The sequence below is a fragment of the Lathyrus oleraceus genome, chromosome 7 (assembly GCF_024323335.1).
Source record: "Lathyrus oleraceus cultivar Zhongwan6 chromosome 7, CAAS_Psat_ZW6_1.0, whole genome shotgun sequence".
Taxonomy (NCBI): Eukaryota; Viridiplantae; Streptophyta; class Magnoliopsida; order Fabales; family Fabaceae; genus Lathyrus; species Lathyrus oleraceus.
Genome location: NC_066585.1, coordinates 237847272 through 237860696, shown reverse-complemented (window position 1 = coordinate 237860696; position 13425 = coordinate 237847272). Strand labels below are relative to the sequence as shown.

The window sequence follows — 13425 nt, the reverse complement described above, 5'->3', positions numbered from 1 at the left end:
CTATATTTAATTAATATAATTGATTTTTTTTTAAATAATAATAATATTTTTATAAAATACAAATAATAGTTTTCTAATATTGTTTTATTAAAATATTAATAATAAAAATGATTATTTTTTATAGTATTAATAATAAAAATAATTTTTTTCTTATATATTAATAATAAAAATGATATGTTTCCCTCCAAATTTTCAATAATTTTTTGGGAATGATATGTTTCCCTCCAAAATTTCAATGGATGAGTAATTGCTTTGTGTTTGTACTGTCTCGGCCAATGATTGGTCGAGTATTCAAGTATTAATTTTCTATAAATAGCAGAACTGGTAGAAATGTAACTTAGATCACAAAATCCTTTCTTTTGGTCAGAATGTCTGTTTGGGGTCTTGTATTTTATGGACAAGGTGAAAAAATCAGTGTTTGTCTTGATCCGCAATGGAATTTCAGAACACTGATTTCAGCCATCCACACTGGCTTCCGACAGTTGGGCGGATGTCGTATAAAGGTGAGGAAAGTAGAGTATCGTTGACCATACATAACGTTGACTGATGCAAGCCCCGATGGTACGTACATGTATTACCTGGATCGTATAGAAAATGATTAAGATGTTCAGTGTATGTTTTTGGCACATAATGATGAAGTTAATAGAGGAGTTGAAGGTCCACTTGTGCTGGTTGTTGTTGTTGATTATTTTTTTAATTACCACTTGTGTTGGTTGTTGTTGTTTAGTTAATGTGATCGTACTTTGTAACCAGAAGCCTTTGATTATCAAATGTATTTCATAATTGTTTTTTCCCAAAAGACATTAGAAATACACAATGGTTTATATATAGTACGTGCATAGTAGTTAATAATTAAAAAAAAACATAATCATCTGGACGGATATTTAAAATAACAACATAATCATCTGGATGGTCGCTGGGACGGTCCTGCAACATTAGGACATTTCCTACACATGTGTCCTATTTCACGGCAAATTCCACACCTTCTCTTTTCCTTCTCAACGTCGTCCATCTCGGTTCTAATCCTGGTGCTGTTTGGGCGCCCTTTCTTCCTCCTTCTCATAGAGTCGTCGTGGCAAAGAGTAAATCCTTCATATTGTGGCCAATTCTCCTCATGGGGAAGTCCTAGGAAACTCTCCTTATAGACCTTGAAGACGTTAAGAATTTTGAAGACGTCTGGAATGTGAATGGAGTAGTCCTGGCGTATGCTCGAACATGCTGCGATTACATGGGAGCAAGGTAAGTGAAATGCCTGAAATTTCCCACAGTCAAAGTGTTGTTTCCTCAGATCAACGCTGAATGTTCCGGTTGGTCGACCGTCGTTATGATTAATCTTCTCTTGGACCATGAAATAAAATCTCTCTCAATCAAACTGCATGACGTTGTGCGTGTTAGCTTTGATGACTTCCTCATCCATCCCCTTGTTGCAGTTATCAGTGAAAACCTGCCCAGAGGCTAACATTTTTGTCCATTGATGGCCTCTTCTACCAAATAGTGATCTTAAACGATAGTACGTAGATTTGACCAATGCAGTGATTGGAAGGTTTCGAGTTTCTTTTGGCACCGAGTTCATTGCTTCTGCTAGGTTAGTTGTCATGTGACCCAAGCGTTGCCCTCCGTCAAATGCCCTTGCCCACTTCTCCCGAGGGATGTTGTCTATCCATGATAAAGCGTCGTTGTTTGTTCTTCGGATTTCCCCCCGATAGTAGTTAAATTTTTCCTCTGTTAACGCATAACCCATGTTAACAACTATTTTGCGCAGATCCTTGTCTTTAATCTCGCGCATGAAGTTTCGCGCGATGTGTCGAATGCAATAGACGTGTGATGATGGAGGATACTGCCATCCATTTTCCGGATTGCTGTATGCACTCTTTATCGATTCATGTTTGTCTGATATTAGGCATAGATTTCCTTGGGGGGTAACGTGTATTCTTAAATTCTTAAGAAAGAAACTCCAAGCTTCCTTTGTCTCACTTTCAACCAATGTGAACGCTATCAGAAATATGTTCCCGTTCCCATCCTGTGCCACAACCATCAACAGAGTCCCTCTGTACTTACCATACAACCATGTTCCATCAACCTGCACAATAGGTTTACAATACGCGAAACCACGTATACATGGTCGAAACGCCCAAAACAGACGATGAAATATCCTTTGGTCACCCAAGTATGAACCATCATTTGAAATCACATGTAAGGATTGTAATTCTATAATAGTACCTGGTAGATATGTTTTCATTACCAGTATCCACTGCGGCAGATCGTTGTAAGATGTCTCCCAATTTCCATACAGCGACTCAATTGCCTTACACTTTGCAATCCATGCCTTTTTGTAGGATATGATATACCTGTATTTCTCAGCAACATGAGCGATGATAACCTTCACCTTAAGAGAAGCGTCCCGATTTACAAGCTCCATTATGCTCTTACTAATCATTTCTGAACTGAGTTTTGTATGGTCTTGTGACATGGAAGTGGTTGTGCACGTATGAGGCCCACCAGACTTACCAACTCTCCACCTTGAGTTGCCCTTACGCAAAGAGACCCTGCATTTGAAATTGCATGTTGAATTTCTACATTTGATGACAAAACGTACATTGTCAGATTTAACCACTGAAAAATCTAGACTACGTTTTATATGCCATTGTTGCAACGCCAGAACACACTCTTCCTTATTTTCATACTCGATGCCCTCCTCTATTTCGTCAGCATTGTGAGCTGGTATGAAACTTCCGAAAACAGAGTTTGGTTCAGCATCATCCAAACTTATGTTTTGCATGTGCACGAGTGGGTTGTACAAACTAATTGGTTGCGCTCTTAGTGCAGCGATCGGTGTGTCGAATATGTCTTCATTGCCATCGTCATCGCTAACACCAAATAGATCTTCAAATCGAACCTCCTCAAGATCATCCTCACTATTCTCGCCTACCTCTTCATTTGGTATGAAAGGTTCATTATTTTGAGTCGGTTCTTCGTCAATGGCTTGACTCATTCCATAGTCGTGTGACTGTACAGATTGCGTTGGATAACAGAGATTTTCGTTATGAGTCGGTTGTTCTTCAACATTTTCATTGTGACTCGGTTATTCTTCAAGATTTTCTACTAGACGAACATATATCTCAATGGTGGGTAATTGAGATAATGTTATATGACATTGAAACATCGACCTGACATCTCCGTCGGTCTCAATGGGTGTCATTATGTAAAAGACGGTATTATCATCTCCATTAAATAATGGATGGCGATAAATGATGTCTTCAACATAACGTTGTAACTTTTTTTCAATACGGTCTTTTAAATGATGGAAGTCGGAGTTGATGTGGATTTTGAACATATGCAAATTCGTATTGCAAAATGAGAATCCCTCACTTGGATCTGTGAAAAGGGACCCTTCGGAATGGATAGACACAATTAAATTTCTTTGAGCCATGGATGTGGAATATTTGATTTGATTTAGGAGATATGAATGTAGAATATTTTGTTTGATGAAAATAAGTAAAGATATAAATGTAGTAGATTTGGTTTGGTGAGAATGAATGAAGATGTTAATGGTATTTATAGTAAACCAAACCCTATACAAATCACATGCAGCTAGTCATTCAATAGGAAGAGAGAGAAAGCGTGAACCCTAGGCTTTACTAGCTCGTCCATTCATTGGGCGAGCCATAACCCTAGACGAATAAACTCGTCATTCCATTGGACGAGCCCATACGACAAATGAATTATCTCGTCATTCCATTGGATGAGCTCATACATAACAAAGCTTAACTCGTCCATCAAAGTGATGAGTCTGAAAGCAGGATTTTGGGCAGTGAAATTTCTCATCAGCGTGGGAATTTCTTCTTTGCAGGATTCCTTGCCAAAATATTTTGCATGCATTCCATGAATTGTCCAATCACCCATTAAAATTCTAACCTATATACTTATTATATTTTACTACTATAAATAATCCTTTCCTCTACAATTCTTTCTCATCATCTTCCTACAATTTCTATTTCACAAATACTTACTCTCTTTATATATTTACTCTCTACAAATATTCACTATCTTCAAATCCAAAATGTCTTTGTTATGGATGGGCGAATCACACCGTGGGACGGCGGCAAACAATGCCGAATACGTAAGTCTCTTTCAAATCTATTTCACAAATTCAATATGTAAATATCACATCAAATATTCATTACCATTTTTATTTGAATTTCAGCAAGACGGTAGGTTTCGGGTCCATTCGCATATATACATTCAACCAAGTGCGGTTATATTACCGTATTTGGAACTAGCCGGTTTTGCAAATGTGGCCAAGATTGCAAGTCTAAAAGTAGATTCTAAATTAATTGTTGCCTTGTTAGAGAGATGGAGACCCGAGACACATACCTTTCATTTACCAACGGGTGAATGTACTATCACACTAGAGGATGTAAGTATGTTACTCGGTCTCCGAATCCATGGTAAAGTTGTTAATGGCCCAACAAACGTAACCAATGATGTTTACATGGAGAATTTGGGCATCGAACCAACAACTTCGGATAAAAATGGGGCTTCTGTCAAAATAGTTTGGTTAGAAGCAGTATTAACACAACTGAAAAATAACCCTAACCCGACCGAGGCAGAAAATATTCTTCATTCAAAAATTTATATTTTACTTTTAATTGCTACTTTTTTAATGCCAGATAAGAGTCACAATTTGTTGCATTCTTCTTGGTTACCTTTAGTATGAGACCTTGAAAAATGTAATACATACAGTTGGGGTTCTGCTTGTCTGGCGACACTATATAGACATATGTGCAAGGCAGCCCATAAAGGAGTCAAGAGCATAGGAGGATGTGTTGTATTACTAATTATATGGGCATTCACACGCATACCCTTGTTAGCCCCGGTTAGTAACGAGGTTCCATCACATCCTTATGCATTAAGGTAACGATTTTCATTTAAATGCAATTTATATTTCTCAAAATTATTTATACGTCGCTTTAAGGTATTTTTTTTTAATATGCAAGATGGTGCAAACGAGGTATGAATTATGGAAATAATCCTCGTCATCATCTACGAGGGTACCGTGTTGCAATAGAACACAGGGAAGAAAACGATATAAGAATGATTAATTATAATATTCAACTTATTTAAATTTATTTTATACATTCTAATAGTTATATTTCTTTTAACAGTTTATTTGGAGGTCGTACATATAATATCCAATGCCTGATTATAATGACAGCCGAGTTTGGAGTGCAACAACATATATGGTATGTTTCTTTACCGTTGAGATGCATCAGACGGATCGGGTCAAACTCTAATTTGGATTTGAACAACAAATACCGTCTCAGCCAAGATGTCTAAGTGAACACCATAACATGACTATGGTCCAAGCTTAGGACACACATTGGCAAGATTTAAACAAAGAAGAGCTAAAAGAATGAAAAAGAATAAGGCATTTGGTGTGACAAGGAAACTCAGTAATTGGTGAGTCTAAGCCGGGTAGAGAATACATGAATTGGTTTTTATCAATTCCTTTTATGCATGTTGCTCCAACACAATTTTTGAATGATCCCTGTCAACGTGTAGCTTCTTCAACCCAACAAACAACATCAGCCCCACAACAACATAACCAATCATCATCCTCAGCTCAACAAACTTACCAACACACCCAGACCATACAACAACACACAATTTATTCCACCTCAACCCAACACCATAATCCCCACACTCCATTCCCTCAAACAAACTACTATTACAACCAACAATATCAACAACAAACCAACCTACACTCACTCATACAATACACTTCAATTCCTCAACCCAACTTTGAATACTCAAACCCTCATTCTCAACCCCAAACATCTAACACCACATTCGCACATCCCACTCCTACATACAACCCTGATGATGTCTATTATCCTCCTATCCAACACACCAAACCCAGCACCTACACACAACTCCCACATTCACTACCCAACTTTGACCTCACCGATGACCATCTAATGAATATGCCTTCTTTTCGCATTCAAGAACTCGACGGTATGGATATGCCTCCAAACACATCACAACAACATCTTAGTCAACAACAACATCAACAACAAGACGCCCATGATGAATTGTCTTCCGACTCATCTCCGTCTCCCGCAAGACAAAGACAAGAAGACTTGGGCAAGGGAAAACGCAAAAAAGTTGGCACAAGATGTGGAACAGGCGGTCACTATAAATAAAATGTATTCCTTCCATTATATCAATAAAATGTATTTCTTCCATTGTAATTCTTAAAAAAATAAATCATTTCTATTATTAATATTTAAAAAAAAATCATTTTATTATTAATATTTAAAAAAAACAATATTAGAAAACTATTATTATTAACATTTTATTTTAAATATTTTTATAAAAATATTATTATTATTTTTAAAAAAATCAGTTATATTAATTAAATATAGAATTAATTAGAAAACTATTTAATAATAATTTTAATAAAGTTATTTAATTATATAATAGTTTTTAAAATAATAAAAAATAAAAAATTTAATCCCTTCACTAGCTCGGCCAATGAATGGCCGAGCCTACCCAGCGCAAAATGGGCTTCAGCAACTCGCCCAATGAATGGACGAGCCCAAATAAGAAATGGGGCAGATTGGGAAAAAAATTTCAAACTGGGGTATTATGGGATATTAATTTCAGCTTTGGGGCATTTTGAGAAGGTGATTTTTTAGCAACCTTTTTTCCCTCATCCTACATAGATTGTCATGTATGGGACATAATCTGCTGCTACCTCTTCTTCCGCTTTCAGTTTCACTACTGTCACTCTGATTCCTAGCGAAAAATTGGTAAAATCTACTTCACATATATATTGTGTAACATTCCGAATTTTCAATTTAATTATTTATTGAATTTTTAATTTGCTTTTCTTTTTTAGTATTGGTAAAAATTATATGATTTATTAGTTTTATTTAATTATTAATTTGTTTGGATGTTTTTGCGGGATTTATGAAGAGTTGTGAGAATTATTTAAAATTTTAGTTAATTTTAAATGATTAAAATAATAAGAAAATAGTGGATTCATGAGATTTGGGTGGAAATTAGGAATAATAAAAATATATGGTGAGAAATAAGGCAAGTTAGGACTAAGGTGAAATAATTAGAAATATGAAATTAGGTTAATATTAATAAGAAGGATTAGTGGGGTCTTTGAATTATGAGTAAGTGAAATTGGAGAAAATTAGAAGAAAGAGAAAATTGTGAGAAGAGACAAAATAAGGTTTTGAGAGAGAGGTAGGAGTCATAGTCAAAGCTTGATCTTGCTGAAAATTAAGGTAGAGTGAATTACTTGAATATAGGTGTCAATTACATGAAAGATAGAGATGGATCTGCACTCTCCTCTACTTTTTATCATGTTTTTCTTCATTGTTGGTGCTTTATGAATTTTCAATGAGATTGTGTGAAATTTGTCATATTTGATGTAATTGATATGAAATTCGTTCACCGTTTACTGCTAATTTTAGTGCCCTTTTGTGTGTGCAAGTTTGGTTGATGAATGTTCATGTCTATATGAAATAACATGAATAAAAGTTGGGAAAATCTATGATAAATTAATGATTAAATGATGTTAGGATATGTAATGTATGTGTAGTATATTATTATAATTGTTACACAATTATTGTATGTTAAATTTCGAGCGTTCTGGTTTTAACGAAATAAAATCGGAGGCCCAGAAGTTTTCTTATGGTGAAAAATGAAGGATTCTACATTTTGTAGTGATAACGATCGTCACCTTTGTGACTGACCATCTGTCGTTGTGTCCAACAAGTTGACGGTCATCAGCCTTGTCACAGTCCACATGTCACGACCAGGCTAACTTTGTTCAAATACAATTTTTATCGTAACTTGAGTTTTGTGACTACATTTGAGGCATGATTTGATGCTTTTGAAAGCTAATGTGTAGTACTACCTCATGGTAAGGTCATAGGAGGTTAATAAAATGTAGTTGAGGACGTGATTATACGGTGTTACTTATTGTGTAATGCTAATTAATGGTTAATAATGATGAAGACATTTTGTTTTGATTATTGTGAATGATTGAATTAATGATTACCAAGAGAAGGGATGTTGATGTTGATGTTGATGTTAATGTTAATGTTGGGATGATATTATTGTGATAAAATATTATGAGAAATTGAAGAAAATATGGAATATGGATATAATTATATGATTATGTATTGTTGAACATATTTGCATATCATACTTATTGTGTTGAGGTGATGAGTTTATTTGTGGTGTACACGGTCAGAAGTGGGGTCAGTTGTGAATGATCAAATTTCCATGTTATTATTGAGTTCATGCATCATGGTGTACATACTTCAGTTTGATGTTGAGCTCTAGTTCAGAAGTGGGGACCGGGAGTGAGTAGCTGATTTTATTAATGGGATTAGTGAAGCATTACTAATTCGGTAGTGAGATCAATGACGATTATGGTGAGATCTGATTCAGAAGTGGGGACCAGGAGTGAGTAGTTGATTTCAGTAATGGGGTCAGTGAAGTGTTACTAATTCAATAGTGGGGATTAGTGATGATTATGGTGGGCTCGAGTTCAGAAGATGGGACCGGGAGCGAGTATGGACGAAAAACAATTACATACCTCTAATATCCAAATTGGTACCACATGCATTGAGTCGAGATTGTTGGTCCCATCGCATACATAAAAGTATTGTGGATTGTTTCGTTGTTATTAATATGTGATGTGTTTGTTGGTTTATGTGAATATGCTACCCTTTTTATGTTTTGCATCACTAATATGTTTGAGTGTATTATCAACCATGTGTGTTAGTTGTGGTGTTTGTTCTCCTCTAGAGTACAGACGATCAGGTAGAAGAGTAGGTTCTTGAGCTAGATACAATGTTGAATCCTCTTTAGTTATTTAGCGTTTGGGACTTTAGTGGAGTTGCTCTGATATGTAGCACTGGGGATAAACTGTCTATATTTTGCTGTTACATGTCTTGTTCACTTTGAAGTTGTTAAATCACTTTGTTATTCATTTTTTGTTGAGAAGTTATGTGTTAAACTTTATTATTTTCACTGCTTAATTCGCATGATTATATTTTGTTGGTTTTTATGTTTGGTGAAACATGCATGACACTCTAAGTATTGAGTTAAAATTGAATTATTTTACTAAATATTGAGTCGGGGAATTAGGGGGTTACATAGTGGTATCATATTAGGTCGGTCCATTCGACCAACTTGTGTAATTTTGTCTGTTCCATGGTATGCGACATGTGCGTTAAACAATGTCGATGCTCGTTTATTTTTATAACTGCTTGCCAGCAGAAACGAGATTGAAATAAGTGTGGGAGAAGATTATGTTTCTTTGATATGTTTCAGATGTGAAGGGTTGATTTATTGTGTCGTTGATTGCAAGAATACAGATTTTGTTGAGATTGTGTCATTCCCGAACTTGGAGAGAGTATGGATTCGAGATTCATGTCTGACAGTCAGGTAGAGATGTCCTTGAGGGAGGATGATAAGGTGCTTCTGATGTTTGCCTTATTGAGAGTGGAGAGTGATGTTATGTCTAATGATATGCATGTGGTGTGTAAGTTTTCTGATGTGTTTCCTGAGGATATTTATGACTTGCTGCCGGAGCGAGAAGTTGAATTTGCCATAGATTTAGTACATATCACTAAAGTTGTGTCGATGGCTCCATATAGAATGCCTGCATCAGATTTGGGAGAGTTGAAGAAAAAGTTAGAAGATTTGTTTGAGAAGAAGTTTTTTAGACCCACTATGTCACCGTGGGGAGCACCGGTGTTGTTGGTGAAGAAGAAAGATGGTATCATGAGGTTGTGTGTTGACTATCGACAACTTAATAAGGTCACAATTAAGAACAAGTATCTGCTTCCTAGAATTAATGATACTATCGATCAATTGGTAGGTTCTTGTATTTTCAGCATGATTGATTTGAGATCAGCTTATCATCAGATTCAAGTGAAGGTTGAAGATACTCTAAAGACTGCATTCAAAACTCATTATGGTCACTATGAGTACTCAGTGATTTTATTCAGCGTGTTTAATGTGCCAGGTGTGTTTATGGAGTACATGAACATAATCTTTCATCCCTATTTGGATCAGTTTGTTTTAGTAATCATCGATGATATCTTGGTGTATTCGAAGTCCGATAAAGAGCATGCAAGACATCTGAGAGTTGTTTTGCAAACTTTGTAAAAGAATAAGTTATATGTAAAGTTGTCAAGTGAGATTTCTGGATGCATGAACTGAGCTTCCTTGGTCACGTTATTTCTAGTGCATGTATAGTGGTTTATCCGTCTAAGGTATATGCAATATTGCAGTGGGAGACTCCTAGTCTGTTACTGAGATCATAAGTTTTCTTGGTTTTGTTGGTTATTACAGGATGTTTATATAAGGACTTTTTAGGTTATCTTTTCCATTTACTTAATTGACTCGAAAAGAACAAGCTTATGTGCGGGATGCTCAATGTGAGTAGAGCTTTCAAGAGTTGAAGAAAAAGTTAACGACAACTCTAGTTTTGGTTCTTCCATATGCTAGTGAATCTTTTATGGTGTTTTGTGATGCTTCGAAGATGGGATTGGGTGGCGTTCTTATGCAGAATCATTAGGTTGTTGTGTATGCTTCGAGACAGCTGAAGGTTCATGAGAGGAATTATCCTACCCATGATTTAGAGTTAGCAACAGTAGTTTTTATGCTTAAAGTTTGAAGGCATTGCCTATATGGTTTAAGGTTTGAGGTTTTCAACGATCATAAAAGTTTGATATACATGTTTGATTAGAAAGAGTTGAACATGAGACAAAAAAGGTGATTTGAGTTCTCGAAAGACTACGACTTTGAATTGAGTTACCATTCGGGTATAACTAATATGGTGGAAAATGCTTTGAGTAGAAGGTTCTTGCATATGTCGATATTGATGGTTAGAAAGATGGAATTGATTGATTAGTTTTATATCTTAGTTTGGTATGCGAGGTGATGACGTAAAGTGTTATGTTAGGTATGCTGAAAATGACTAGCAGTGATCAGGACGAGATCAGAGAGGTCTAGAACTTAGATTTGGGATTGATGGACTGATTAGTGATGATCAATCAAGGTAAATAGGTGGATTCTATAATTGATGAGAATGGTGTTATGATGTTCAAAGATAGAGTTTGTATACCATATTTTCTAGAGCTTAAGAAGAAGATTCTTGAGGAAGGTCACTTAGTAGTTTGATTATTCATCCCGATGCTACGAAGATTTATCATGACCTTAAATGATGTTTTGATGATCATGTATGAAGAAGGATGTTATTGATTTTTTTTATTATTGTTTGACTTATGAGAAGTCGAAAATCGAGCATTAGAAGCCATCTGGATTGATGCAACCATTGAGTATTCCTGAGTAGAAATGGGATATCATTTATATGGACTTTGTGACAGGTTTGTCGAAGACAATGAAGGGAAGTGATGATATCTATGTTATTGTTGATACAGTGACTAAATCGGCGCATTTCATTCTGATAAAGATTAGTTACCTATTGCCAAAGCTAGCAGAGGTTTACATCAGTGAGATTGTGAAGTTGCATGGTATTCCTTAGAGCATTGTATCAGTTAGAGATCTAAGGTTCACATCAAGGTCTTGTCAGAGTTTGCAGGAAGCTTTGGGAACTAAGGTCAGATTAAGTTTTATTTACCATTCGCAGACGGGCGCTCATACAGGGAGGACTATCCCATACTTGGAAGGTTTGTTAAGAGCTTATGTTCTAGAACAATGGGGTAATTGGGATAGCTACTTGTTGTTGATTGAGTTCACCTACAACAACAATTTTCATTCTAGTATTGGAATAACACCGTATAAGGCTTTATATGGAATAAGGTGTGTGACTCTTTTGTGCTAGTATGAATCTGGTAAAAGTTTTGTGGTTGGACCAGAGATCGTTCAGCAGACTACTGAGAAAATCAGGATGATTCAAGAGAAGATGAAAGCTTTGTAGAGTCGACAAAAGAGTTATCATAATAAGCGAAGTGTCATACCCTAAATTCTCCCCTCTCCCCTAACTTTTTTTATCTGCATATTCATCTACATCTCACATGCATCATTGTCTTATGAATATTGCATCTGGTCATAATGTCCCATTAGTATGCGTAGGTTAATAACAAAAAAAAGTCAGACAATGAAGAGATCATGTATAAAACCAACTGCAATTCAATCGTCTAGCAAGTCTTCAATACATTTTTACTTGTCTCAGTTTCCTATTTTCTTACATGACTACATTAATGACATTGTTGATGTGGAACCTGATGGAAATTGTGATTTTCGTGCTATTGCAATATTACTTAGATGGGGTGAATAGTGGGGTTGCTCAAAATTGAACTTTCTAAGTAGATAACCACTAACTAAAATAAACCAAACCAAAACCATAAAAAAAACGCATTTTGGTTCGAATGAGTTTAGGCCATATTGTAGCGGGGTATTCGTTACCATTAGAGATATTGACTAAATCCAAGGTAAATCATACAAAGTCGAGTCGCCACCGCACTTCTATTTATCCAAAGGAATGGTTAGAAAGCGAACAAAAACCTAATAATTTTTAACAAAAATTAGTAAAAGAAACATAGATCTGGGTAAGGGGGTTGGTTATGTAATGGGAAGGTGTTAGGCACCCAAAACATCCTAGGTACTCCTAGGGAGCCCTTTTCATACTTGTGAAGGTTGTTGTTTTGTGAAAAATTTGTTTGTGCAAACATGATTGAAGAGATGAGAAGAGAATGTACAAGTTATTTACATTTTGTGTTTGGATGGATGAACCCATTGCCTACGTACCATCTTATAAAAAGATTAGGATCAAAACCTCGTACTTCGGGGTAAAAATCTCAAAATGAGTTGGTGAATTGCTTGGTCCAAAAGCCTTAAGGTCTTTTGTTATCAAAGGGAAAAAACTCAACCAAACCATAAATCCACCATGTGAGGATAGCTTCAACATGCTAGTGAGGGGTTAACCCTATAATAAGCATGGAAGACTCATTGTCCATCACTAAGGATATAGGTGAGTATTTCATCTACCACCAAGATAACTCAAACCTAATAGCTAAAGGTTATGAAAATTTGATTAAGAAAGTGGCCATTGGAACCACAAAAGCACATTTGAATGGGTTATATTTACCAATTAGAAGTATATACAAAAATGGTCAAAGTAGATTAAAAGGTTCAATTCAAAATAAGTATTATGAAAAGAAGTTTTGAAGATCAAAAGCATAAGGCTTAGGTTTCTAGTGTTGGAAAACAATAGTTAAGTGTTTGCACAAAAAGTTTTGGCTTGGGTTAGAGTGGAGAGAAGAAGAAGAATGGCTAAGTCCTAAGGAAAATAAAAGGTGAGGGATAAGAAATCAAAACCACACTAGGAGTTCCTCTCTTGAGATCATATTGATGATCCAAGTAGCT

At 35.7% G+C, this 13425-nt stretch overlaps 3 protein-coding genes across 3 annotated transcripts; 1 reads left to right on the top strand and 2 right to left on the bottom strand.

Annotated features, from left to right (window-relative positions):
* Window positions 1–901: 901 nt before the first annotated feature.
* Window positions 902–1348, bottom strand: LOC127103168 (uncharacterized). Its single transcript, XM_051040446.1, has one exon. The coding sequence runs from the start codon at window positions 1346–1348 to the stop codon at window positions 902–904; it is 447 nt and encodes a 148-aa protein (XP_050896403.1).
* Window positions 1349–1363: 15 nt separating this feature from the next.
* Window positions 1364–2992, bottom strand: LOC127103167 (uncharacterized). Its single transcript, XM_051040445.1, has one exon. It carries the CDS (start codon window positions 2990–2992, stop codon window positions 1364–1366), a length of 1629 nt encoding a protein of 542 aa, XP_050896402.1.
* Window positions 2993–4060: 1068 nt separating this feature from the next.
* On the top strand, window positions 4061–4712 carry LOC127103166 (protein MAIN-LIKE 2-like). The gene is made up of 3 exons (XM_051040444.1): window positions 4061–4120; window positions 4205–4567; window positions 4671–4712. Exons 1-3 carry the CDS (start codon window positions 4061–4063, stop codon window positions 4710–4712), a joined length of 465 nt encoding a protein of 154 aa, XP_050896401.1.
* Window positions 4713–13425: the final 8713 nt, after the last annotated feature.